The 26,841-nt window shown below is 41.6% G+C and overlaps 1 protein-coding gene across 1 annotated transcript in view; it reads right to left on the bottom strand.

Annotated features, from left to right (window-relative positions):
- Positions 1–26,051, bottom strand: part of kcnt2b (potassium sodium-activated channel subfamily T member 2b) — a 41,582-nt gene extending 15,531 nt beyond the window's left edge. The window contains exons 1-14 of the mRNA XM_073495149.1: positions 25,963–26,051; positions 14,048–14,127; positions 12,759–12,861; positions 12,414–12,476; positions 11,518–11,566; positions 11,063–11,122; positions 10,301–10,375; positions 9,832–9,915; positions 9,356–9,450; positions 8,471–8,651; positions 4,788–4,952; positions 3,518–3,654; positions 2,449–2,512; positions 1,527–1,635 (exon numbers count right to left, since the gene is read on the bottom strand). Of these exons, the coding sequence (XP_073351250.1) occupies positions 1,527–1,635; positions 2,449–2,512; positions 3,518–3,654; positions 4,788–4,952; positions 8,471–8,651; positions 9,356–9,450; positions 9,832–9,915; positions 10,301–10,375; positions 11,063–11,122; positions 11,518–11,566; positions 12,414–12,476; positions 12,759–12,861; positions 14,048–14,127; positions 25,963–26,051 (1,354 nt within the window). The remainder of the gene's footprint in view (positions 1–1,526; positions 1,636–2,448; positions 2,513–3,517; positions 3,655–4,787; positions 4,953–8,470; positions 8,652–9,355; positions 9,451–9,831; positions 9,916–10,300; positions 10,376–11,062; positions 11,123–11,517; positions 11,567–12,413; positions 12,477–12,758; positions 12,862–14,047; positions 14,128–25,962) is intronic.
- Positions 26,052–26,841: the final 790 nt, after the last annotated feature.

The raw sequence follows: 26,841 nt of genomic DNA, 5'->3' as shown, positions 1-26,841 counted from the left end.
TTATGTGTTTAAAGCAACGTTATGTGACTATTTTACTTTAGAATAGCAGCTCTACAGTCATTTTGATGGCAAACCGACATGTAATAGTGAGAATTGTCCCTCTGTCGGCACTCCGAGCGCCCGTTCCCTTCAGGGTACCATGGATGTACTGTATAATTACAACTGGATAGAGCATTGGAGGAAAGGGGTCCATTCTGCATTGGCTGGTTGACCTAACTGGTACACTGGCAATGGGAGGGAGTCAATCAACTATTCTTTAGCAGGCGTTTAAAACATCTGAACATATGTGCACATATTTGTGTAAAAAATGTGAATTACTGTGCTGTAACTGTAGAGGAACAAAATCACAAAGGCTTTAAAGGGGTACTTGACTTCTCACTATAATCCCACAGAGAATTCCTTATTCAACATTGAATGGCTGTTGGCTATTTCATAAGAAACAATATCTTATTTTAAAATAAATGTGGGGAATACTTGAAGACGCCCAACACTATGTCAGTGTAAGATAATACATCAAAGCAAATCACATGCATGTTATGGCTGTCTGACTCCCAGAACAGAAGCGGGAGTTTCACCACACAGAGCTCGCTGATAATAGAGACCAGTTGTTACCATGGGTGAACATGAAATTATCTTTCTACCTAACAATTCCTGCCCCACTTATAACAAAGGCTTCGGTGTGGCTGTGCTTAAAGGTGTTTAAACAGCGCTGCGGGGGCAATGAAGGTTTGCCTGCGGGGAGAGCACGTCTACAAGGTTAGCACAACAGCAGAACTCATCAAAAGAAGGGGATTTTCTTTGCGAAGGTGGCAAAGTAAAACATTAATCATTGATAGAGACAGCTGGGATGAGGGCGGCAAGCTAGAATTGAGTTTGACGTTCTCCAGGGCTGTAGGCAGAGAGATGTGTTAGAGAGAGGAAAGGGTGAGAAAGAGTTTGGGTCCTCTTCTTTCACTCGTAGATGATTGACTGGCATCTTCTGTTGAGCTGGAGAAGAAGGGATTCTCTCCAGCAAGCGATGCAAAAACTCACAGAAACCCTCAAAGGGCTTACAGCCAAGCAGAGCCAATCTGTCCAGCACTTCTTCAGAACTGGGAGAGCTTTGCTGCTGCACAGGCACGCAGATTTTTCAGGCTTATAAATGAAGTAGAAACACTCAGGTAGAAAATGAGTCTTGACAGCTGATGACCCACACTGCAAAAAAAAAAAGGCAGGCAGGACAGCTCAGTCTCCCATGACATTGCAATGAAACCCTGCAGTAACAAAATAAAAATGCTTACCCATCCACCCTAACCCATCTTTTACAATGCTGTGCATGATGGCAGGTGACAACACACAAACAGAGCAAAACCCCCTGTCAAATTGGGCCAGGAGGATGAATTTTTTAGTAGGTGTCATCCCATTATTTCCTGCAGCCTGATGCGATTAAATAACAGCAGTAGCATCCAAACTAGACGGAGAAACACACCTTCAAGATGACACCTCAAGTCACAGCCAGTGTATTTGATTTCACACTCCTTGCCCACCTGCAAATTTGACGTGGAACTTGTTCTCGGGCTTGAGAATCTGGACATAGAGGGGGCAATTTGGAGCAAAATCTTTCACTGCCCAGGCTCGGAGGATGGTCTGATGATCCTGAGAAAATTGGAGACGGTGTTGGATGGGGTGTAAACAAGGGAGAGAGAGAGAGAGAGAGAGAGAGAGCGGAAAAGTGCGACAGAGAGAAAAATGTGGAAACCCATTATTAGCAGCATCAGATTGTAGCTCCACTCTAATAATCCTCTTAAACCACTGACTGCACAGAGCAATTGAAAGGCTCTCACAACGTTTCAGAGTAGTGCAATTCTGACATCCCTGTACAGAGAAGTATTCAAGGCTACACAGAGCACATGGCCATCAAGAGGGAACTGAGTAAAACCAACCCTGACATAGTTATTGAAAAGTCAGTCGAAGGACAAACAAGACAAGACCAAAGTGACTACAGCTTATCCTACAGGGGACATGTATGTTTGAACCAATTTTAAAGGCAATCCATGCAATAGTTGTTTGAAATCTACCACTAAAAATCTAAATTGTCAAACACATGTTGCTGCTAGATAAAAGGCTAGGGGATCAAGTTTCAGTATCCCACATGGGACCTTATTTTGGTGGCATGCACTACTGTATAATACCGTCCCTATGAAGTTGCAATTTATGTTTTAATGCGAAAACATAAAAATCCCCAACCATAAGACTAGCACATAAATTGCCAATGAAGTGACTTAAATCCACTTTAATGCTGCTTTACTGACAAAGCAATGTTCTTTCACTCTGGGAAAATGTTCAAAGCAAATTACAGGAAATAATTTTTACAAACACAAAAATCTATGACTTAGTATCAGGCAGGAAGTCTTAATATGGATGTTCTGCAGGGTTCATGGTGGCACAGGGAAGTGATGGGGAACGTACAGCAGCAATGCGGTCCACTTCAAACCGGTTACTGAGGATAAAGCAGGCCTCAGCATCGTCCATCCTGCAGGCAGTTAGTAGAGCATGTGGTCATGGGGGCAGAAGACATAGACAAATAGAGAGAGGGAGGGAGAGAGAGAGAGAGAGAGAGAGAATCAGGAAGCGAAGAGGAGAGAAGACACAGGAAGGAGGGTGTTGTCATGTTATTGAGGGAGAGGACAAAAGAGAAAAAAAGCAGGACAATAGAACAACAAACAAACCAATGTGTCTTTCAAGCCCACGCCGTTTATGGATGAGATAGTAGGAGGCAAGGAGACAGGGAGATTAAACATACAGGCTTCTGCTCCCTGTGACAAAGCCAGCCTAAGGTGCTGCTGCTGTAATATCAGAAGCCAGGGGGTAAACATAAAAACAGCAATATGACTCAAACCGTAATTACAGCAGTTACTTCGAGGCTGTAGGAGCTGCAGGTATTAATTATGAGCTCCCGCTTTTTCTTGTGTTTTGTGTCTCAGCTCTGCTCTGAGGTTTACAGAGCTTTATTTTTGCTTAATTACTTTGTGCTGAGAATGTCTCTAATGAAATCTGATAGATAGTAGGGATGTACCAATGTATCAACCAAACATCTATACCGGTCGATATCCGCATTTTTGACTGCAATCAGCCTTTCAGCAAATAAGATGACATCCATTCATCTGTCGTGTCACATCAATTTTGCACTGGTGCATACATGAGCTATTGGCTCGTGATATCCCTGCCATCACTTTGTAAAGGTAAGTACTGAAAAATTCTTCATTGAGTATCATTGATTGGTAGCTGTATAGCCGGCTAAGGGGCTTTTAAGGGAGAGTGAGAATATTTTACATATGAAAGACGCTTATATCAAGGGCTTTTTCATAAATGTATATGATCAAATTTGTTTAATGAAGGGCTGAAGGACTTAAAAACGGTTATTTTATATAATGAAGATTTCTTTGTTTCCCAATGGGTGCATGCAAAATTAATTACATCCATAAAATCAAATAAATGTTTTAAAACAAGACTGTCGTTTTTGGTCACTGAGACTCACTTGGCCCTCATCAGGTCTTGGTCTTTGAGGGCAGAGCCCTGAAGGTAGATGACTCTCTGGGCCCACAGGGGCACATGAAGGACCCTCCTAACCTGGACATCCATCTCTGCTGGGCAAAGGATCACCACATAGTAGTCCTACATGCACACACACACACACACAAACATAAACACACAATTTGTATTGTGGCTGAAGGGCGTTCAACAGCAAGCGAGACATCAGCAAGAAATCTGCTGAAACTAGAGGAAATATTTCACTGACTACATTCAATCTGTAATAATTTGCTTGGTGTGCAGACAGGAAATTTGTTTTTAGTATCACTGTCAAAATGTATAATTAATTTCTGATTGGTTGCCAATCTTCAAGAGAGGGTGTTTCGTAATGTTGCCAGAGGGCAGATGCTAGAGAGGTGTGAGTAGAGATATGGCCATTTGAGAGTGGCATACTGCAGAGGATAGCAAAGAGCAACTTTTTTGTTGAGACGGTGATGGACAAAGAATAATAATCATCCTCCCTGAGGTGTTTTGGTTTAATTTCTGTCTGAATCTATTTGTTAACCGAACAGAACTGAAAGCAACGCCTGAGGAAAGGGCTGGCCCCAACCACGCAGTCAAGATGGCAACACTGCAGAGGACGAACAAAGCCACTGCTGCTAGCGTGTTGAGCTCACTGGGTTTCAGGTTAGGCCTGCAACATTTCTTTTGTTGTCGGCAATCAATGCAATATGGGGTATGTTGTGGCCTGTTGGTAGCTGATTCAGTGATTAGGCTTGGAGGTTATTAAATGCACAGTATGTAATTTCTGCTGCTGGGGTCTCAATCAACACAATGAAAACATAAGATGTTGTTTGATGACATTGTGATGTTTCCCGGCTTACTATAATCAGAGCAGTGATAACCCAAATTAACAAAATTTAAATAGAATAAAGGAAATGCACTTCAACACGCAGACAATGACTCTGTGAAGATTTTCATTTTTCAGGTCAGGATATTTTGTTAAATAATTTGAGGGGTACTGGACATGTGGTGTTACACAACTCATCTGAGAGGCTTCATTACTGGGATACACAAACATGGATGGACCCTCAAGCAAACACACACATCTGCTCAAATATGAATAAGACAGCAGTTCAATCCGTGCTAATGCTGAATTAATCCTCTTCTTTAACCTCAGCTGCTCGGGCTCCTGAAGAGGATTACAGACAACAGACACCCACAAACACGAGACCCCCCAGCACCCTTTTGTGCTACTTGAAACCATTTGGAGAGACCTGTAGTCGGGGGTGAGCAAAGAACTCATTGAGGAAGTCCATAAGGAGGTCGATCTTGAGACAGCTGACGCACAGCACCACGTGTTTCTCCGTCTGCGCCCTGTAGCGGCTGTAGTTCCCACCAGACTTCTGCCGCTCCATCCACAGAAAGGCCAGCTGCTCGAACTGCATTCAGGATGACACAATCACATTCAACAGATGGAAATTGGATTAAGTTAGCTGGAATACAGAGAGCAGCCAGGTGGAGTATGAAACGAAAACAATGCCTTGTACTATAGTGTTTCCGTTTGATTAGAGGGAGTGTTTGGGGGAATTAAGAAAGGGTGGTGGTTGAATGAAACATGATAGGAGAGATTGATAGTGGAAGGCAGTTTACGGAAATAACAGTAGGACTAAACAACATTAGAAGAAATCTGTGCTTGATAGATGGATTGTGGGATTTTGAAAACTGACTTACTGAATAATACCCAGATATTTTACAGTGAACACACTGATTTAAACTTATTCAAAACAACTCTTACCACAACAAAATGTAAAATGTACTTCTGTGATAAGAAGATCACAGTAACGTTTTCAAGAGGCCTACTGGAAAATTCTGAGATAAACCCAAACCACAGCAGTTTGTGAAATAGTGACAAAAATAGTGACATAATTGCATCTATACAATTTGTGTACATTGGCAGAAAATTCATGTCCATTTACACAAATCCAAAAGATTACATTTCGTCAAAATTTCACAGACCGATCTTTTATGAACTCGATCTTTCCCTCACCTTAGCCAAGTGAATCCTATATATGGACAGAGCCATGCTAGCTGTTTTTCCCCTCTTTATGCTAAGCTGCTACTGGCTGCTGGCTGTAGCTTTATATTTACTAATTCACAGACATGACAGTGTCTCTGCCAGAAAGCAAATAACATTATTTTGTATGATACATTTTACTTTTAAATTAGACTTTCAACCAGATTGCCTTGCCATTAAATTTTGAAGTTCTGGATCAATAATAAAATACCAATTAAAACTGAAATAATCAGCTCTAGCTTTTGTGAAAGGAGTGTGGCAGAAGCACCTCATCATTCACCTTCTGTAAGCTCTTTGTACACCTGTCAACCTCATTATCACTGAAGATAGAAAAGGATCCTTGTCTCCTCTTACTCTGTATTTCCTTCGTCCTTTTAACTGGACCAGAAAGAGCCATTATGATGCAACTTTGTCTCACCCTGTGTAAGCAGGAAAAGTGCAGTACCCCCAAGATCCAAACTATCCTTTTCATACAAAGTGGTGTTAAGACTTTTGTTGGTCATAGCGTAAAAATTCACTCATTTCAAGTGACTTTTTTCCAAGAATCTTCTTGATTTAAGCAACATTAAGCCGACGCTAAACAGGTAACGAGCTAGTATTGAACCCCTCTGCCGGCTGTAATGGAGATCGACAGCTCATAATGAACGCCTGACACTGTTTCTAAACATAAACCCAATAGCATTCAACAGACGGTGTTCCCTTGTGTGCTGTTTTTCTCCAGGAGGTAATCATTTTGCAGCAACTTTGAGCTGAGATAACGTCAGCTTGTTAACGCTGGAAAACATCATCAGGCCACAGTGTTTTATTCAGCCATTATTTGTGTACAGCCAGTTCCTGATGGCACCTACTTTGGTAGATTTGTGATGTAACGATCAAGCCTTTATTTTTGGTATCGGGATTAGTTTGGAAAGTCTCCAAACTGGTGAAAATGAATTGCAAACAAGATAAATTATCTAAATGGTTGGCTTCTTATCTTATTTTCAAATCAATATCCTTTTAAGGCTAGAAAACTGACAAAATGACTTGTCATGGGGTAAATTTCCTGTTGTGTGTTGTGGACGGCTAGAGGGAAACAAATAGAGGCAGCAATAAGAAAATGACAGTAGCTCAATCCTGATGGGCTCTGTGGCTCCCCTCTGCAGCCTGGAGACCGGTCATGGCAGGACTCAGAGTCAGACAGACAGACTCACAGACACACTGGGTGGGGGTTTGGGTTAGGGCTAAGGGGGGGCCAGTTTCTAAATGTCAAGGGGTATTTATGGATGAAAGATGGGGAGAGGGAGTGGGGAGGATGACATGGCATCCATGTTGCTGATGCAGAGGTCGCCATTTCTTTAGGAGTCGGCTCGTGTAAATTCAGCGAAATTATATTCAGGCTTTTGTTTTTGTGAAGTTTTTTGTGAAGATATTTGCCACCACCCAGCCACAGCTGAGGGGAAAAACAAAACGGTGAGAGCGTGTTCAATAGCCTGTTGATCATGCATGCGTAGGATGCCGCCCTACACCGACTGCTTATGTGACAAGATTAAAAAAGAAAAGCTATCAAAGATGAGTCGCGTCATTACAAAAGAAATCCAATTTACAGCAAAACAAGGATGTCAGTAAACTAAATCATTTGTGAATTGTTTATCAGTCGTGTGTGAGTGTGATTTCCTGCCCAGAGAGGCCCTCCTCTGACAGCTGGTACAGTACACACACACACACACACACACACACACACACTGACACACACACATATGCACACATACAGAGGAAATTCCTCCCATTAGCACTTTCGCATCTTTTGGGAGACACACTTGTAAGCGAGCTACCTCAGGGATGAGAAGTTTACACAAAGACGAGAAACAACCGTGAGGATACAAACTGACACTTTTGTCATATGACCATGTTGTGTGTGTGTGTGTGTGTGTGTGCGTGAATGGTTCCTGAAGTTCCCTCTGTGGAGATGATAAATGACAGGAGAGGGATTTGGGGAATTGAGCGAGTAAGGAAGACACGCTTGCTGTTCTCTGAATAAAAATAGTGTTGTAAAAGTACGTAGGATGCAATGAGTCATCACATGCATTAGTGTGCAGGGGGGAAATACAAGAATCATTATAAGAGAAAACTGTAATGAGCATAAAAAGAAAACAAAATTGCTTTTTGCAAATTGAAAAGCTATCCCATAAATTAATTTTAGGGACGATTGTAAGATCTTTTTGCTGCTTCAAAGGCACATCTGTGCTCTATTTATTTGAGACTTTGGTACCTTCATATAATTTGGTAGACAGCCTGGCAGAGCCCGGTCGGCTGCTGCAAAAGTTAAATTGAAAATAAAAGATGAGGCAGCTGAGATGGATTTTTGCCTTCAGAGCTTCTTGACTTATCGAATCAATGAGGGTTTTTGGCTCACTTTTTAAAACTCACTTTTAAAAGCAGAAGGTCCTTCCAAAAATGTATGGGGCTGCATATCAAAAGGGTAACTGCTGACCGCTGTTCACTATACTCTTTGCTGTAGCTATCTTTGGCTGTAGCTAGTGGCCGTTATGTAGTTAGCACAGTAAGCTATACAGCAAGTTGGGTTATAAGCTGACTGGTTCTGAGGAAGGGGGGACACTGGACTGAGACCAACTTTGGCCAATTTGAAGACAGGGGATACAGTACGGAGGTAGTTTGCAGTGGCTCTGACGATGGCTATGACGACGGTTGACAAACACGGAGACTTTTTTGATTTTTTGTTACGTTTACAATCTTAAATAAAAAAAAAAACACACTGCACCTTTAAAGCTTTTTGTTATACGGTGAAATCTCGTCTGTTGCATTGCATTACATTAAAACTAATTCCATCTCTTGTTTAATTTACCTTCTGTGATCGTCCTAGAGGTTATCACTAATGTTTCTCACCTGGATGGGAAGCACAATGAGCGCCACAAAGATCATGATGACCACCAGGAGCTGCGAAGGCCAGATTTGGGGGGTGACATCTCCAAAGCCCACCGTGGAGAAGGTGACCACACAGAAGTAGAGTGAGTCGAACAGGGTCAGGTTGTTGCCTGCTCGTTCCAGGTGTTGGATACCGCAGATACTGATGGAGGTCGGCATTATAGGAAACATGGAGATAATAGGAAGAGGAAGTAATCAACAGACTTCATATGTTAGGTGAAGTATAGGTGCCTGTGGGGGACATTTTACATATAGGGCTGTCTTTCAATCCTGTGCATGTATGTGTGACTGTGTGTGTGAGGAGATGGAGGTAGATTCATGCTTGAGTGCATATGTGGGACAATATACACTAGTGTATATATATATATATATATATATATATATATATATATATATATATATATAGGTGTGCGACTGCACACTGTGTTTATTGTGTTCTTTAAGGGATAATTGAGTCAACAGGCAAATGTCAACCCTGAAATGGTCTGAGAGCTTAATTCATGCCGTGTGTAGGATCTTCTGGATTAGCTCAGGTTTTCACACCAGATACGCAGGAAGCTGACACATCCTCCACTGCACTTTAAGGAATTGCCAGTTGTCATTTCAGAGCACTATCTCAAGCTTACAGTTACCAATTACTTCTCTGCTCTCTGTCTTTTCTCTCTCTTAGATCCAAGAGCAGCAATTTTTATTCTCCTGTCTAATTTCTTCAGCATGATTCACACTGCTGCTTTGCTTTTCAGCTCCTTTCCTCATCGACGCCTATAAATTTCTGCCTCTCTTTTCCACCTTTTTTTTCCTGGTTGCCCCCCTTCTCATTTCAGTGTCAGCAGCGAGAATACCCACCACGTGAACATGAGACAGACCAGCGTGCTGATGAGTATCACCACCTGGTTAAACATGGCTGAGTGCGTCCTCTGGATTGCTCTGTGGAGATCATTCTGCAGAGAGACAGACACATATGAGTTCAGGTGCAGTAAGTGCTGCATTGTTGAGGTGTAAAATGAGGATAAAATGCGGTCGAGGACTAGCAGGAAAAAGACAATAAAAAGGATGGCTGGAATATAAAAATGCACTAAAAAGGGAGAAGCGAGCTTTGTTAGCTGTCAAAGGACAGGAGGAGGCAGGGAATTTAAGAAGCTTCAATAACAATCCCAAGGTGCACGTTTAAATGTTTAGTGACTGATTTACCTTCAAGGCAGAAAAAGCTGGTGAGCTGAAATTGCAGAGACATAGAGGGGCAAGTGCATGCCAACAAAACAACAGAGATGTTGAGATGAACCTAATGGAAAAATTGGATAAGGAGACAGTCTTTCACTCACTATCATGTTCTCCAGTGCGTGTTTGGCCAGCCAGCAATTGAGAAATACAGGGATGAAGAGGTTTTTGAAGGAGGGCAAAATCACCTGTCAAGAAGAGAAAGCTTCAGTCTGCTTGGCTGTCTGTCTCATCACTTTTTTTTTAGATGTTTTATACAGTCACAGGATCTCTTGCAAGGAAAGAGATGTGCATGTGCCTGTTGTGATATCCTTTCTGTGTTACTGTATTAAACATGTTCAAGAAGGGAGGATGGGACTGAGGTCAGTAATCCTACGTGACAAAATTGTTTGTTATCTACAAAAATCTGCAATCTTGACATTCAGTTATCATTAATATAAATTCATTTTACAGTAAATAAACACATCTCCATAATGATTTTTAGAGTTAACATTTGTCTTATTTTCTCTTTATAACGTGGTTTTGTACATCAATATTACACGTTACGTCACTGGGCCGTATCTTTCCACTCACAGTGATCATGAAGGGAACGGCGCTGATCATCTCCAGAATGAAGGGGACACGTAATACTTGCTCCCAAACGTTGCCCTGGAAACAAAAACCACACACAGGGTCAGGGAACTCCACTGTCATGGTGACCTTAAGGGATTACCACATAACAGGCATGATTGCGGAGAATGGAAAGCGACAAATTGAGTAGCTTGTGCACAATAGAATAGATTGGGATGTGTATGGGTTAAACAGCTCCCTTGTGCCCTTTGAGAGCAGCATTACTTACCATTCAATTAAGATGTCAACCAATGTTTTTTTTATGTCTGCCACCTACATATGGCTGACCTGAATCTGGCTAGTGTAGGTGGACAGGCACAGGGTATGTCCACAGGAATCAGTCAACTCTAAATGCTAAGGCCTCTAGCCTCCAGAACAATCTGCAGAGGGAGTCTTTTATAGGCTTATAGTGTCAAGTACATCAAAGGCAGGGCAACCCGTTGATGGATCAACCCCCAACTACAGCAACACAGGGGCCTCCCCTAAAGTTTTTTCTGATGTGTCAATAACAGGATGGTGCTTGAGGAAGCCTCAAGGCCTGCTCAGGTACGCTCCGAATGCAAGAGGAGAAAGGAAAACTTCCATTTAGCAGGACTGCGAAGTAGACAAACACTACCTTTGAGCATAAAATGCACGCCCACACACACCCCACATGTAGACATCACAGCCACAGGCATCACAAAAGGCTTCTGATGGTCTGTTGGGGTCAACGGGTACGTAACTCACCTTGTAGCTGAGATACACGAGCAACATAGTTTCTGAAAAGCTGATGAAAGCCACAAGCACCTGCAGAGAGAGAGAGAGAGAGACAGAGTTATTGAGAAATTTAGAAATGCAGACAGAGGGAGAGTAGACACAGAGAGGAGTCAAGACAGTTGGAGCAGAGAGAAATTAGGAGTCGCAGAGATGGAAGAGAAGAGCGTGGGTGGAATCAGTAGGCGTGCTGATGATTGAGCTTCAGAGGGAACAGGTTTAAGTGAAGCAAGACACAGTCCGGTGTCTGTTTGTGTACATATATGCATGTGTAATCATACTGTAGTGTCAGGAGAAATGAACTGATTTCATGTATTTAGGCTCTTAAATCATGTGATGTAAATTTAACGCTGATAAAACTGATGTGCAGATATGTGTGTAAACAGACTGAGGCCTTGTTTACACAAGAGTGTACTGATCTATCTGACCTGCAGTGCCCACAGCGGTAGAGGTCTATCCACCCAGATGATCAGTTTCCTACAGCGTGGAAGAAAAGGAAAGAGCAGCAGAGAGAGATGTGGCAAATTAAAAGACAAAAAAATAGACTGAGAAAATGGACAAAATGTTAAAATTCTTTTCTGCCAAACACAATGGCACGCGTGACACTCAACAGGGACCATGAACAAAGCTCATGACACTACATAACATTGAATTATGCTGTTTACAACAGTGGAGTGCACAGTTGCCACTGTGCTCATATTGTAGGAGAAAGGTAATATTCATACAATCAATGGACATTTACAGCTCTATTGTGAGAGAAGCTGTTTTTTTTTCTTTTTCCAAAGACACCCTGGGGCTTATCATGGCTGCTTGCCTGCCTGCGCTCTGATTTGCTCCTACGAGTCTGCTGCCTGGAGCAGGAGGCTGCCCATCCCTTTCCTGAGCTCACTCTGTCAGGCTCCTTATTCATGTGGAGCCAGAGCTTAGCCAGTGTCACCAGCCACCAATTAGATCAATAGGTCCCTGAGCAGGAGACATGGTGTAGCCTCAGGTCCGTGTGCACTTCCTGGTTCCTCTCCCTCTCTCTGCTGTTGTAGATCACATGCTTTATCTCCACTAGATCACTGTTGATTAGGCTACACAGGCACTACATACATATTATGTTGACAGCTAATCCATGCAGTTGGATTGTGACAAATGAATGTGGTTCTGTAATGCTCAGCATCAGCATTGTGAACTGCGTCAATTAAGTGAAGTTGCATTGATTGTGTTATATAACGTTTCCGACCGGTGGGCCAGTGTTGGAGATGCAGGTCCTCCAGGGTGTGTGGTTTCATGGGCCTTGTCTGCAGGCTAAAGCCATCACTCATAATTAGAGACTTACCAGTCAACCTCACTCCAGGGACGGGACGAATTGTTTTGTTTGGTGCAGTTCGCTCCACTCACACTGCAGGGGGACAAAAAACAGCAACACAAAAACAGCGATGAAAGCAACTTATTTTCCAGAAGCTGGACTCGGCTCAATCCAAATATCTGATTACTTTCCTGATTGCATCTCCACCTCCTCTCTTCTCTCAACATCATCTTACATCCAATCCTTTCATGGGATACTCTACACACTGTAATCTTATCTATTGACCTGATGCACTTGCTCTTCCTATCAGGGCTCCACACTGACAGAGATTTTGTTTCACCTCATTAAGCCCCCGTTATCAACATTTTCTCTCACCAGTCCTGTCTTCCCTCTTGCGGGTTGTCCAACAGGACTCTGACAATGTAGAGGAGGCAGCTCAGCACCTTCAGAGCAAAGTTAAACATTCGCACTCGCAGACCTGCAATGCAAAAAGAAGACAGTTAATAAAAATATCAATCAGCAGGCACTTTTCTTTCTTTTCTTTTTTTTAAATATGGTAACGTTTTAAATATTCTCTGTGCATATTTAAAAAATCTCTAATAAAGCTCTGGAGGATTCTTTTAAGTTGTGTAATGCTCTATGCACCTTAAAAAGGAATAAAAGTATGTAGCTGCTGAATGTTAATCTTTAGTTAATCTTAGCTGAAAGCCAATTCTTTACAACTACATCTTTATTACTATTAAAAAATGTTATTTAAGCAGTTATTAGTCCCTTCAAAAGAAGTGAATGCAATAACTATTTAGTATGAAACAAATACGGTACAAAATAGACAGGTTTCTCAAACAAGGTATAAGTACACGCATATATATATATATATATATATATATAGATTCCAAAATAGTTGGGACAATGTGCAAAATGTAAATAAAAGCAAAATACAATAATTTGCAAACGAATTGTGTTTAACGAGTATTATCCTTTGTTTGACAAACTGTTAAAACTCGCCCCATCCCCTGTCACACCCGTCATGATGCTATCACCTGTTACCAATGAACCTGTTTACCTTTTTTGTTGCCCCTGTCCCGACTTGTTTGAAACATGTCGCTGGCATCAAATTCAGTCTAGATATATTTTTCTATTTTTCATTTCTATCTATATTTTTAGCATATCTTGTAATTATTTTTCAGTATTGTTTGTTGTTTTTTTCTTGGCAATAAAAGCGATTCTGATTCTAATTCTGATATTTCTAGTTGATGAATAATAAAACATTAAATAAATTACATTTGTTTATGTCAAAAAGTATTAGCAAATTATCACATGATGTTTTTATTTATGTTTTACACAGCGTTCACATTTTTTGGGAATCTACTTAAGGACTTTATGCATGCAGGGGAAAAATAAACAAAACAAAAAAAAAACATGAAATTTCTATGAATGAATCCACTGATCATTGGAATCACGACACAGACATATGAAACAGTCACAAAGAGTGGATACGTTTAACGGTGATGAAATGTAATGCAATAATAACAGCACACCACACACTACAATGAAAAACACATCTCTTCAATTAAAGAGTAACTCATGTGGTAAGAAAACAGGCAGCAGAAAGAAAATCACCCAACTAATTACGGACAGAGGGATCCCAAACAAAGACAACTCACTGGATCTTTGGTTTTTGATGAAGAACAGCTTGAGGCGCTCCTTGAAAGTGTTCTCATTCACATAGAACTCTACCTGCACCCTATGAGATGGATGGAGAGGTGGGCAGAGACAGAAAGGGAGAGAGAGACATAAGGATAGTGCAAGAGCAAAAAAGAGAGCACGCAGGAGGCGCTGCAGGTGACTGAAGAGATGAAATACTTCTTTTATGAAGTCAAGTCCAGATACAAAAGACAGGAAACAAGTGGTGGGCTGGGAGACAAAAGCGAAAAGAATAAAAGGTGGAGGAAGAAAAAGTGTACAATTGAGCAAATTGGAGATAGAAAGGGTGATAATGATTATTTGAACACTGAAAAGTATGGAAATAAGACCCCGTGTCTGGCCGCATTAAAGACTAATGGGTTTTGTAGGAAATGGTGTTCCTGCTTGTCCGCCTGCCCATAGGCCCAGACAGCTGCAGTCAGTCTCGTTATCTCCACTGATTAAATATAGAGCAACAAATTACTTCCCTCTGATGTTTCTGCTGAACATGGGAGGCCATAATTACTGCTCTTTCTCCCTTTCCATTCTGGCACCCTCCTGTTAGAGGGACACACACACCTACTGTACACACACAGGCCTTAAATACACACCTGCAACGGGGTCATTAGGATTATTAGACCATTCGCAAGCCCATCTGACATGGACGCTCATGGAGAGAGGCATGATGAAAATGACAAAGAGACACTCTTCAGACAGCTCTTACATGTGGACAGACGCATAAGCAGCGGGAGTGAGGGTGACTGTATTTCCTGTCTGACCACCTCAGGGGAGAATTCTCGGTAGCTTCCCTTTCATCCTATGGAGGGAAGAGTGGATGACTCAGGTCGCGGATGAAAAACGCCAGGCTCGGCTCGCTGGTGGTCTCCAGACAGATGAAAGAGAAGCAGAACAACTGCAATCTGTTCTCCTGTCTGCAGGAAGAGGAAGTGATGGTGGGGGGTTGGGGTGGATGGGGGGCGGTGGGTCTTCCCAGGGTTCCAGAGTGACGCTATACCAGCACCCCACATGTTCAGACACACACAGACCGAAACCGACGCCGCACTTTTCCAGCTACATTTGGGGCTGGGGGTAACTTTCCTCTTTGTTGCTATGGCAACACAGGATTCGTTGTCTTTTCCCTCCTCCTCTCACATGAGCAGATGTGAGCAAACACATACTTGTGAAGTGTGTTCAGCCATCGAAGCCGATAGCCCACTTGTTGACGGTTCCTTTTTTGCTCCGAGCAGCCTGTGAACAATAAGGCTTCTGCACACATGATGGAAAACAGACGGACATGTAGATACGCACAGATATCCAGGCTTCACAAAAGCCCAGGGGTGTGTAATTGCACGTTTGGTTAGAAAATGACTGTAGGAATTACTAGAGTGATGGGACGCCCTGCAGTATTTGTAGTCATAGACAGTGGGGAAAGTTAGGAAAGATTTTGTGTGCATATGTCTGTGTGTGGTGACTCGTACTGAGCAAATCGACCATGTGACTGCATGAGTTCTTCCATGTAGAGAGCAATCAAACGGTCAATACCATGGTGGCACTAAGAGCAGGTCACCATTATTACTTTTTATCTAAAGTAAATATTATTACTCATCCATATGGAAAAGCAGAGTTGGGAAGTAAGAGACTACATGTAATGAAAATAATACATATGTTATTAATTAGCTAAATTAATGTTACTGTGCTTATCAGAAAGATTTTCTCTCCTGGTCCAAATCAAAATTTGACTGACTACAAATGTTTAATGCTTGAATGATGTTCGTGACCAAGGACAGTAAGTAACAGCAGTCAGAAAATCAGACATCCATGCTGCATTATGTTTTTATGGTCTGGAAAAGTTCAGGAAGTTAAAACTTCTTGCCAGTCACAAGTGATTAGGATATTGTTTTCTCTTCAGATAAGAAAACATACTGATATAAGAGCTTCAATGTTTATCTAGCACATTTCCCACAGCTAAGTGCTGCTGGGTCTGATGAGATCATTGCACATGCTTTTTAAAGAGCTCCGCAGTGGCAAGTTCTGGGTTATCATCCTCATAACAAACCAAAATCTTAAGAGCTTTAATGTTCGCTTTCCCTCAAGCTAATGTCCTCTTTTCAAACCAAATCCATTAGTTGCTGCACTGCCACATCTGACCATGACTGTGTTTTTCTATCCTTTGCCGAACGTTCAGTTACTTATTGCCTGTGTATTGTTTTAAGAAACTTAAGGTGACATACGTTCTTATATCAAACCATCCATGCATTTCTTCATTCATCAAAGTCTTTAAACCCTCTCCAACCTCAGTGTAAAGAAGCTGTGATCTTCACCCAGGAGAAGAGGATAATTTCAGAGGTCATTTTGCCTGTGATGTGTTTTCTAAGAGCAAGCTTTTCCACTTGAGCGTACAACAGAGGATGAAAAATAAAGTGGAAATATAGCCCAATAAAGAGTTGAGCTGTGGGATAGATTGAGAGTCGGGGTCTTTAATCTAAGGGGAGGATGGGTGAGAAAAACACATTAAAAACTCATAAAGTGCATTATTTCAAAACAAAAGAGACACAAGCACATCACGATGTCACCTCTGGGCAATAGCCACATAGCAGCACCCCCAGGGCCCTCCAAAAAGCCCAGGGAAAATAAATGATTAGGTAATTGTTGAGAAAAACTGCTTTGGGACGCTGGAAAAACACATGTCGCTGGATTAGGGAACAACTGCTTCAGAGTATCATATAAGACACACCAGAGAATAACCCTCAAAGAGGGTCCCCTCTCTTTCTGTCTGCTCTGCACACAGTTTTATCAAAGTCATTATTTGCAAGTATCAAGATCATCTCATGGGCTTTATTAAGCAGAAACAGCATCTTCAACAGCTGGAAACATGAGGACATGAAGAAAGGGGGCAGAGCATAGCATTTCAAACCTGAGCCTGGGGAGAAAATTTGCATTTCCGCATTTGCATGTACACTCTGATAGTTGAAGTGTGAAAGAGAGAGAGAGAGCAGACACAAATACAGAAAGATAAGTAGACACAGACAGATGGACAGAAAGACAGAGGGGGACATGCGGAGGAGGATCTTTGAGAGAGAGAGAGTGCTGAACCTTGTTCTCCTGCTGCTTCCACCCATGCCTCTGCTCCATAATGACACAGCACTGGCCATCTAATGACACAGTTGAAGAGACGAAAGAAACCCAAATCTATGCGTGCACAACAGCACAGCATTGGCTCATCACAACCTCCACACACAACTCAGAAACACTATTCATAGCACAGAAGCAGAAAAAAAAAAGAAAGAATCGAAGCAACCAAGGGAAAAGTCTACCTCATGATAAGATCAGCCACATCAGTGTTTATTGTATTTAATCAGTCCAGTCACAGATATAAATGTTGACAGATGGCGTTTCTGCAAAACACTGATACATTCACATTTGTACGAGTCATAGGCATGTTCATTACTTGACTTTCATACTAGGAGGTGGAGGGGATGGTGGTGAAATTACAGGCAAGAAGGCCGGCAAGCCAGTGGGCACAGCTTGGGATGGTGTTTCAACAATTACAAGTCTGAAACCACTGGATATTGGTGATTTTTCTTGGTGAGACCTTGGGGCAATTTCCAGCTGTGTTCGTGGCAACATACAAGGTATTCTTAATAAGATCTCAGGAAATCTCGTGTTTGTGGTATTTTCAGAACATGATGTTCTCCGAACCTCTACCAAGTGTTTTTTGTGCCTAAACCTAACCAGAGCATGAGAGTTCAGCATTTTCACAAAAATGCCAACATTGGGTTGGTTTAACTAATGAAAAGAAAGCAAAAATGTAAATTAATATTTGGAGCATGGCTTTGGAAAAAAATAAATAAAAATAAATCTATGATAATTATTTTGCCATGCTGTAGTTCTTTGTATTTAAGTCCTTGTAGCGTTATTTAAAAGACAATAAGTCCCCTGATTAGACTATATAAGCTTTAATTATAACATCATAAAGATGTTTATTGTTAGATTAAAATACTTTTACATGCACTTAAAAGACAAAAACCTCTACTAAGCTTCTTTGTTTCTTTATTAAGATTAATATATACTTTATTATGCATTTATTAGCAGATAACTATGCCCTTATTAACTGCTAACTGCTTTTTACAGCTACCAGATCTAAAGCGAGAACGATGTCTTATTAAGGGTTTTACATTTATTTTAAAAAAAAAGATGTTATTATTATAAAATACAGCATTGCCAAACATGCTGTAAGGAAAGAGGAAGGATACATCTGAATGCCCACCATTAAAAGAGAAAAATCCATCCTTGATAGAGGCCGCCTGTCAATCTACACTCCGCAGTATGGATCACTTTGATATGCAAACAAGGACAAATGACTGTCCTGGTATTTAAATCACAAACCCTTCAAAGATTTACAGATAACACATGGTAAGGGCTAAGATGAATAAAAATAAATTTAACCTATAAGGAGACCGACATCTGCAGCAATGCAGTGGAAATGTTATTTTAAAGAAGCTCTTTCCATCTATCAGAACAACATGTAGCTTCTGGAGAACCATTTTACGGAGAAATGCTAATTACCATAAACCAGTTTGAAGTTAATTTCTTAACATAGTGTATGGCTCAGGATGTGTGGATGAATAGGAGATCCTCTGAGAAAAGAGCTCACATCTAAAAGAGTGAAGAAAAAGCAGACAAAGACACACAAATGAGGACAGGAGGAATTCAATAGGATAACAAGAGGCAAATAAATTGCACATCAACACTGGGTCACTCTTACAGCTTTACAGCAAGGCAAGGTGTTCTCTGCTTCACCCAACCAATGGTCGACAGGACAGCTTGTCCCTGACCCAGATACACAACCATCACACATATTAGAAAATGAAAAATGAGAGTACACATCCATGCTAAAGACAGAACTTTATTCCTCTGCTAAAAGGCACGTTTTTTTTTAATACTTCTCACTGCTGCCACGAATTGATTTTAACACTTCATTGAAAAAAAGCAAGAACTTAAATTATAATGATGGCTGGTACCTTTAAATAGTCTCTTTCTCTCCTGCTTTTTTTTTTTATTGAGTATAAATAAAATGTAAGCAGTCTGTGTCGTGACCGATTCATCTACCATTTTATCCACTGTGCAATAGCCGTAGGCGATCAGGCCAAAACATAATATCACAATCTATTTAATTGGAATCAAGATCCACAATCTGAATTGTATAACTTTCTTTTCCATGCACTGCACTCACAGTGCACAGCCCTTAAGCTTGTTGTTTAACAGCTAAACAAGTCGCACAAAGCAAACAGCCCCTGAACTGAAGAACAGAGCCACAACAGCCTCTTGCTCTTAACGCTAGCACAAAGTACACAGCTTGACCAGTAACTGTCATGCCGGTTAGCCTTTTCAGTCACTTACATTTCTCCCTGCTGGCCAGCAATAGCTACAGGGCAGTCAGTGTCTGTGTAGTCAGGCAGTGCACACTCATGTGTTCCAGAAGAGCAGCTGTGGAGGTAGACCTGAAGAGAGGGGATGGGATTTTTTCAGTTGGATACCTTTTCAAAATTTTGCTTGCTCTGGTGGGTTTCTGCAATCTTACCAACCCCTGCTTTAAATACAGCAATCTCAAGATTTGCCTGAAAAGTATTTTATGGACACTTTCAAGATGGGTCATGATCTAAAATCATCAGATCGCCCACCCCTACTGTAAACACGTGTGTGTCTATCCTCCAACAGTACCTCTGTCTACCACAATAGCCAGTGTAACAACACAACAAGAAAATGACAGCCATTATTTACAATGAATATGTAATGTTTCCCACTGTATATTAACAGTAAGGAAGTGTGCAGTGTAGCTGTTAGTCAGAGCCATTTCCTGAACAACCCCTGTGTTGTCATGGATTCAGACTTTCCATACATCATCAGTGGAAGCGCTCCAGCCATTCCTCCCTTCTGCTCCCTGACGTAAACCAGCCTTGCCTCATCCTTTCCTGAAACGATCATTCACTATTTATTGCTTGGAGGAGGATACACTGACACATTCAAGTAGTCTCTTTTGTTTACCTGCAGGAAGAACAAATCACAGTTCCTTCAGTTCCTCTTAACTGTTGAATTCATGGAAAAAACATGGGTCCACGTTTTGCTTGCTAATAAACACCCCTTTCATCTCTAAGTCGTGAAACACAATATGGCTTAAATGGATGTGCAGCTCTATTAAAAGCCATCCAATGACATTCTATCTCCCTGTCCATTCAGATTACATTAGCCTCAGATGTGCGCAGGCATTTAACATTTGATCAAATAAACGTGAGATATCAATCTGTTTCAAAGTCATCTTCAAATCACCACTTTCAGGATGGCATGCGTGATGCAAAACGAGGGAAACATGAGAGGTATCTTCTCTGTCCTTGGTGTCTCTGGAGCCGCTTGGATTGTAAGGTTCTGTGGTGTATTCAGCTAACACACTTTGGGAGTAGGGGAGCTGCGATCAGTGGACAACTGTGTTTGTGATCCCCACACAACAGCGTGGCACAGTAGCTCCCTGCCCCCACTCTGATGCCATTGGGCCTTTCAGAAACAGGGCCCAGAAGTGCTCAGACACATGCTAGTCAGCCCCATGGCTGTGTTAGTTTCCACAGCAGGAAGGCTCTTAAGTGTTGACAGTGCTTTTCTAACCCAAAGGCTGGTTAGGGACTTCAAAATGTAGCTTATTAAAGCCCACTGGTAACAAAATAGCTGTATAAATTAAAGAACCATGAGTCTAGATAACCACTGAGCATTGACTCTGTTCTCTCTGTCCTTGGGCTATTGCTCGTCAATGATAACAATGAAAAAAGATAAAGCTTTAATATATATCCAATATGTGTCTCTGTAATATATCTATAAATATTGTAAATGCAGGGGTTGCTGGAGTTCAAAGAACAAATAATTAAATTTAATATACTCTGATTGTGCAGCTGAACTGAAGTGCCTCTCACTTTGCCTTCAGGTAGTGTCTTCTCTGTTCTGTGCACAACCTTCTGACAAAGAGAGCACAGGCTCATGCTCACCTGGCATCATACGCACAATATTCTCTGTAGCAGGATCCTGCTCAGACTCCATATGAGCACTCCATCCTCCCACTATGCCCCCTCGTTTGATCTCAAAGGGACCTTTCTTTAATGTTCAGGCCTACTGGCAACCTTTCCTCTTCACCAATATTAATTAGGATGTTGTTTTTATAAGCCTTTTCTAATTAATAGAAAGGGACATTTGTCAGGCCTGATGCTCGGTTTCATTCGCCTACACCACTGTTGGCGCCAAGTTTTCCCAATCGACTATTCAAAGCCGTCCAATTAATTTCCATTAGTAACTGGGTTTCTTTAAGTTAACTACAATGTGTTTACGGGTAGACTCATGTGGCTGTGAGGACATGCGCACAACTCACAAAAGAAGTTATGAGGTCCCCGTCACCCAGCATCAAATCTGATAAAAATCACCTTCACAGAGTGACTTTTCTCATCATACCAGCCATTTGTATTGCTAATAACCTCCCTTGATGCCAACTCTGGCTCTGCAGTCATGATGCATAATGCAGCCATGATTCCACAATTCTTGACAGAGATAGCTATCAGCTTTCCAAACTGTCTTATTATTAATAAGACTGAAACTTACATGAGCCTTGAAAGGCTGGTTAAAGGACTCTGGCGTTCACCTTATAGTGAAGTCAAAGCGTATAACGGGCATGAATATTGACAATATTGATGGATTATGCTCTACACTGGCTTTACTAGATTAAGGCTTGACTGGAAGAATTAAGGGGGAGGGAAAGGGAATAGGAGCATGAGGGAGAAAGTATTGTGGAGAGTAGACTGAGACAGAGAGATGAGGAAGATTTGGAAGCGACAGCCAATGACAGATTGTTCTAAGGACAAAAGGCTGTCATTTGTATGATAATCCTGGACTCTGAGGAAAGCTCCCATTGAGGCTTTCTTTTGTGGAGCAATGGAGACTCTGTTGTATTTCATTTTACTTCAAACAAATTAGGCAGAAGCAGAGCTGTGCTGGAAATCGTGTGTTTTTAAAGGCTGTTATGAACACGCCATCTACTCTGCATTGCTGGAGCACAGTAATTGCAGCACATTAAGCCAGAATTCATTCTTTTGAGAATTCTCACACTGTAAAAATTTTAACAACAGCACTGGAGATAAGAAGATGGGGGTGTTTCGGTGAACGCAAAAAGCTATCTTTACAAATTTGAGAAAGCTACATGTGCTACCTTTCATTTGTGTTACAGACCGTTACACGCATCATCACCTCCGGTCATAAAGATCTTGATCTGGCTGGTGTGCATTTGTTTTGGAAGCGAGTGAAAGAAAAGACCTTCATATTTTTATCACTATTTTTCTTTTTTAAACACAGCTGTTTGCAGGATGAATTGCTATGAGGTAATGTTTCTATTTGTGGCTATGTAAGATCAATGGTGGAACAAAGTAGCCTTTGTTTAAATGACGTTCATACACCTACAGTATATAAGCCTACGTAGTCTACAGATAACAGACTTGATTGCTTATTAAAAGTAATTTTGTCAAGAAATCTTTCGTGAGGAATCTGACAAAGTGACACTTGGGGCATTATAATAACTATATTTAAACTATATATCCAGTCTTCTTGCTGATGGTCTTGTTTGCTTATGTAGGTGATAGCAGAGCATCAGTATGAAACTGAGACTGTTCATAATCAGTTCAGACTCTTTGTAGTGTGTTTAGTCAAGCTGTGATAAGAATTACACAAAGTCAAAGACTACTGCTAATATCAAAAGACTGCCAAAAAGAAATCAGGTCTTGATATCATGTTCTTTTTAGCCAAAAACCAGACAGCTCCTTTGACTGGTAAAATCCTTGTCATCAGCCTGCCAAAGATCGGTATTTAATTGTTTAGTCATCTGGCATTTCCTCAAAACAGAAGCCTCTGACTCACCGCCAAAAAATAAATAAAATAAATGGTGTCAGTGTAATCAGAACAGTGTTGTTAAAATCTTCCCACTTCTCTGTCCTTGACACATTTCTGTACCAGCAGGACATACATTCACTTACTGATCAATTATCGGGCACAGCCTCGATTAACTTTGAGGGGTGATGTGAACTACACAGATAAAAGATAATTGGCAGCTGTAACCAATCTTTTAGCAGCACACAGCTCTTCAAATACTGTTCTGGAGAGAAAGCTTGTTTCAGTCTGTACGGCCAAAACAGAGCCAAATTTCTGTTTGTTCCAATTTGAAAAAATAAATAGATACAGCCACTGCTGGGTTGTCAAAGACAACGTCTAATTGTATTTGCAGTTTTGTATGTTTTACCAAAGAAAAAGCGCAATTCAAATCAAAGTATTAAATATTTATAAATATACACTCGAACTGCAGCGCCACAGGGCACAGGTCCACCAGAAAACACAAACACTGGCAGAGGTAGAAAAAGGAGGCACCACAGAAACCAGTAATAGTACTATCAGCAGGATAGGAGATCCCTGTGTGTAAAATAAATTATAAAATCAATTGCCTTCTTTAAAAGTCTGTGTTGAAAATTGCTTCACCTAAGAGCCTTCCAACGGCTTCAGCAAAATGTATTCCACTGGGTTACAGGAGAGCTCTTGAGAGGGGGAAAACATCGTATTATGGCACTTCAATCAGAAATAAGATGTATGGAGGAGAAGGACGGCGGGGGTGCGAATGTTAAAAGGGGGCCATGTATGAACACACACACACACACACACATGCACAAGCATGGATGCAAGCTGACAGGACAGGGAGAAAGCCCACAGAGGATGACAGAAGAGGGATTATAAGGCTCAATAATGTAGGCGTTCCCAGAGCAGAGTGTCCCCATATGTGTCAGGGAGATAAGTTATGCATACACATGTTGACATTTTGATTAGTGATACTGTATGGAGCTATCTGTGCACCTGAGCTCATGGGGCCGTTTGGTTCTTTGGGGATGTTGCTCAAAGGCTACTCCTTAGATTAATGGACCATGGCAGACAAACTGTGTGTGTGATTCTGCTGTAATTAAGCTCTCTGTCACTATTAATCACAGCTCCTGCATTCCTTCTAATCAGTCCATTTTATAGAGACTAATTCTCTCGGGCACAGAGATCAACATCTTGACCCCCCTGAGAATCGCTCTCTTCTTTCTCTCACATTCCTTCTAGCGTCTGACGTTTGTAGATGAAAGCGATGTTTGCATACACATGCACACACACACACACACACACACAGATTGAGTTTAAGAGAGTGGCAAACACACACAGTTACACACATCGGAGATACAAAGGACTAAATTTCTATTTTGCTGGATACAATGCTCATAATTGAGATCTACTTTCTATGTGGAGCAGGCAGCTTGGGTACACTGGCTGCTCTACGACAAAACAAATGTAACATGCACAGCCCACACAAGTTTTATTTGGATCTCAGTACCTTCTAGAGCTCTTAAAGTGATTGACACCAAGTTATCCTTGAACACTCATCCACATCATGTATTTAGAGTGTATCACAGCACATCTTTGGCACTGACACAAACGCAGCCCTCTCAAACTGTCTCAGCAGCCTCCAAACCAACACAAGCAATCACAGCCACACTGTCACTTTACTGTACACCTGTTTTTGTTTCTGTTACATTAAAAGATCATGTCCTTGTCAACTGTCATTATGTTTCCTAGTCTCTTTTAAAGACTGAGGTGCCTGGACTACAAATAGTCATTTCTTTTCTTCCAGGAAACAGGGAGCAACCCTTGTCAATGAACCTATGTAATCAGGTGAGTGAGGTCACACACACTGCACTCTGGTTTGGAAACATTAGTCCTTGGGCAATAGCTGACAAATTACAGAAGGCCAGAAGAGCACGGCTAGGGTGAGCAGGCCTATCTAGGGCTCAGCTGTGCGAAACATACTAGGTTTCAGATACACAAGAAAATGGCATGATTTATCACAAACAATAGCTGGAATGCTTTTTGCATAGTTTCAACAATATGATTTGCATTATTGACAGGCCTGTATGTTAGCATGCAGCAGTGTCTCGGTAGTAAACCCTGCCAATGACTGGACTTTGATTGATCTCTGCCATGCTTTCAATAGCAAGATTTGCCCATTATCTGATTTGAAACAGCTACTCAAGTCCACAAGTGTCTTGGTCCCAAAGCCAGCCCAGCAACAAGAGACACCAAGCGTGAAATGGAGGTTAGCGTTTTCCATTAGACAGCATAATGAAAAAGCCAAATTAAGCAATGCATATCGTATAGCACGTCGAACTGCCCTGTAAATGGAGTGTAAGCAAAGGTTAATTGCCAGTTACTGAGAGCACCCACTTGAAATTGCCTGTCCAGGTGGCAGACGGTTCACTGTAAACCGCAGGAATTATGACATGAGGAGGAACATAAATAGACTCCTGTACGTTCACCTCCCTGACTGCTTCTTCATTTCCTTCCTGGTTGGTGCAACCAAAGGAATTTTCTCTGATGTTCCAAATATGTACGTGTAAAATGCGCTCCTTGTATGATATGAAAATTAATACAAAATATTCCTAAATTAATATTTCGTCTCTCATTCTCTTTCGAGTATGTTTCTCTTATATGTATAATCATCAGTACAATGCTTTTGGAGAGAAATAGTTTATTAGCAGAATTAGCACCAGTCGCCTCTGCGCACTCAGGGCAACGAGGAAACCTGTTGCAGCCTCCATAACAACAGAGCTGCACAGCTGCCAGTGAATTACTCCAACACATTCATACCCCAGAATCAACGAGATCACAGGGAGAAAATGCGAAACAAATGAGTACTTTTTCTTTTGACAAGGAAGGTGATGTGATGCTCTCATGGCGCACAGATGCGCAACGGATTCGGCGCGCCGTGCGTAAACGATGCAAGTAGCTGCATCCTTACCTGTCATCGGTCTGCCAGTCCCCGAGCAACAGGTCTCGGAACCGGTACCGAGGGGGCAGCGGGAGCACCTCCTTCTCCAGTTCGACCATGGTCCTCCTCTATAGAGCCCAAAGGGAGAGATATCGCCGCAAACCGCACCTCCACACCAAGGAGGTGGACCCCCCAAAACCAACTCCGTTCCTCTTCCTTCTGCTATTCAAATCGGAGATTAAAAACCAACACATTGATACACCTCATGGCATCGTCTTCGACCTTTCCCCTCAATATTAAAATCAACTTCTTTCGTTTTCGGCACCCGTCACAATGCAGCTCTACTTTTGTTCCCGCCGAGGCAACAGGTCGAGGATGTTCATCCGTCGGTGCGTATAAGGGGAGGCTCCACTTTTACTGTGACAGCTGGAGAGCAACTGGTTGTCTCTCTCCACACCAGCATCCTCCCTGGCTGAGCTACGCATGGACGCACTGGCTGCAAATGTGTAACCAACCGTTACACTGTAGGCTTCTGTTGCGACGACTTTTCATTTCACGAATAACCCAAAAAGCATCAATCACAAAAACAAAGGTGTTTAAAAAAAACATCAATATTCTACAAAGAGCGGTCTCCGTCTACATTTGAGTCTCATACTATCCTCTCAAATCCCGAATAATAAAACTGACACACACACGTGATGCCCAGATATTTCTATCAGACTTCTGTGGAGACTTGTGCGCATCTCAGTCGTGAGTCTAAACAACGCTCACATTTACGCCTATTTGCTATTTCTGCATGGAGAGTTTTTGTTATGTTAACTGGGCTTCTGTGAAATATTATGGGATTATAAACCTTTTTAGAGTCAGTTTAAGGAGGCACAAATGACATATTGGGAAACGTCTTGCTGA

The sequence above is a fragment of the Pagrus major genome, chromosome 23, assembly GCF_040436345.1.
Source record: "Pagrus major chromosome 23, Pma_NU_1.0".
Taxonomy (NCBI): domain Eukaryota; kingdom Metazoa; phylum Chordata; class Actinopteri; order Spariformes; family Sparidae; genus Pagrus; species Pagrus major.
Note: the sequence above shows the minus strand (reverse complement) of the source record. Positions and strands in the feature narration are given on the sequence as shown.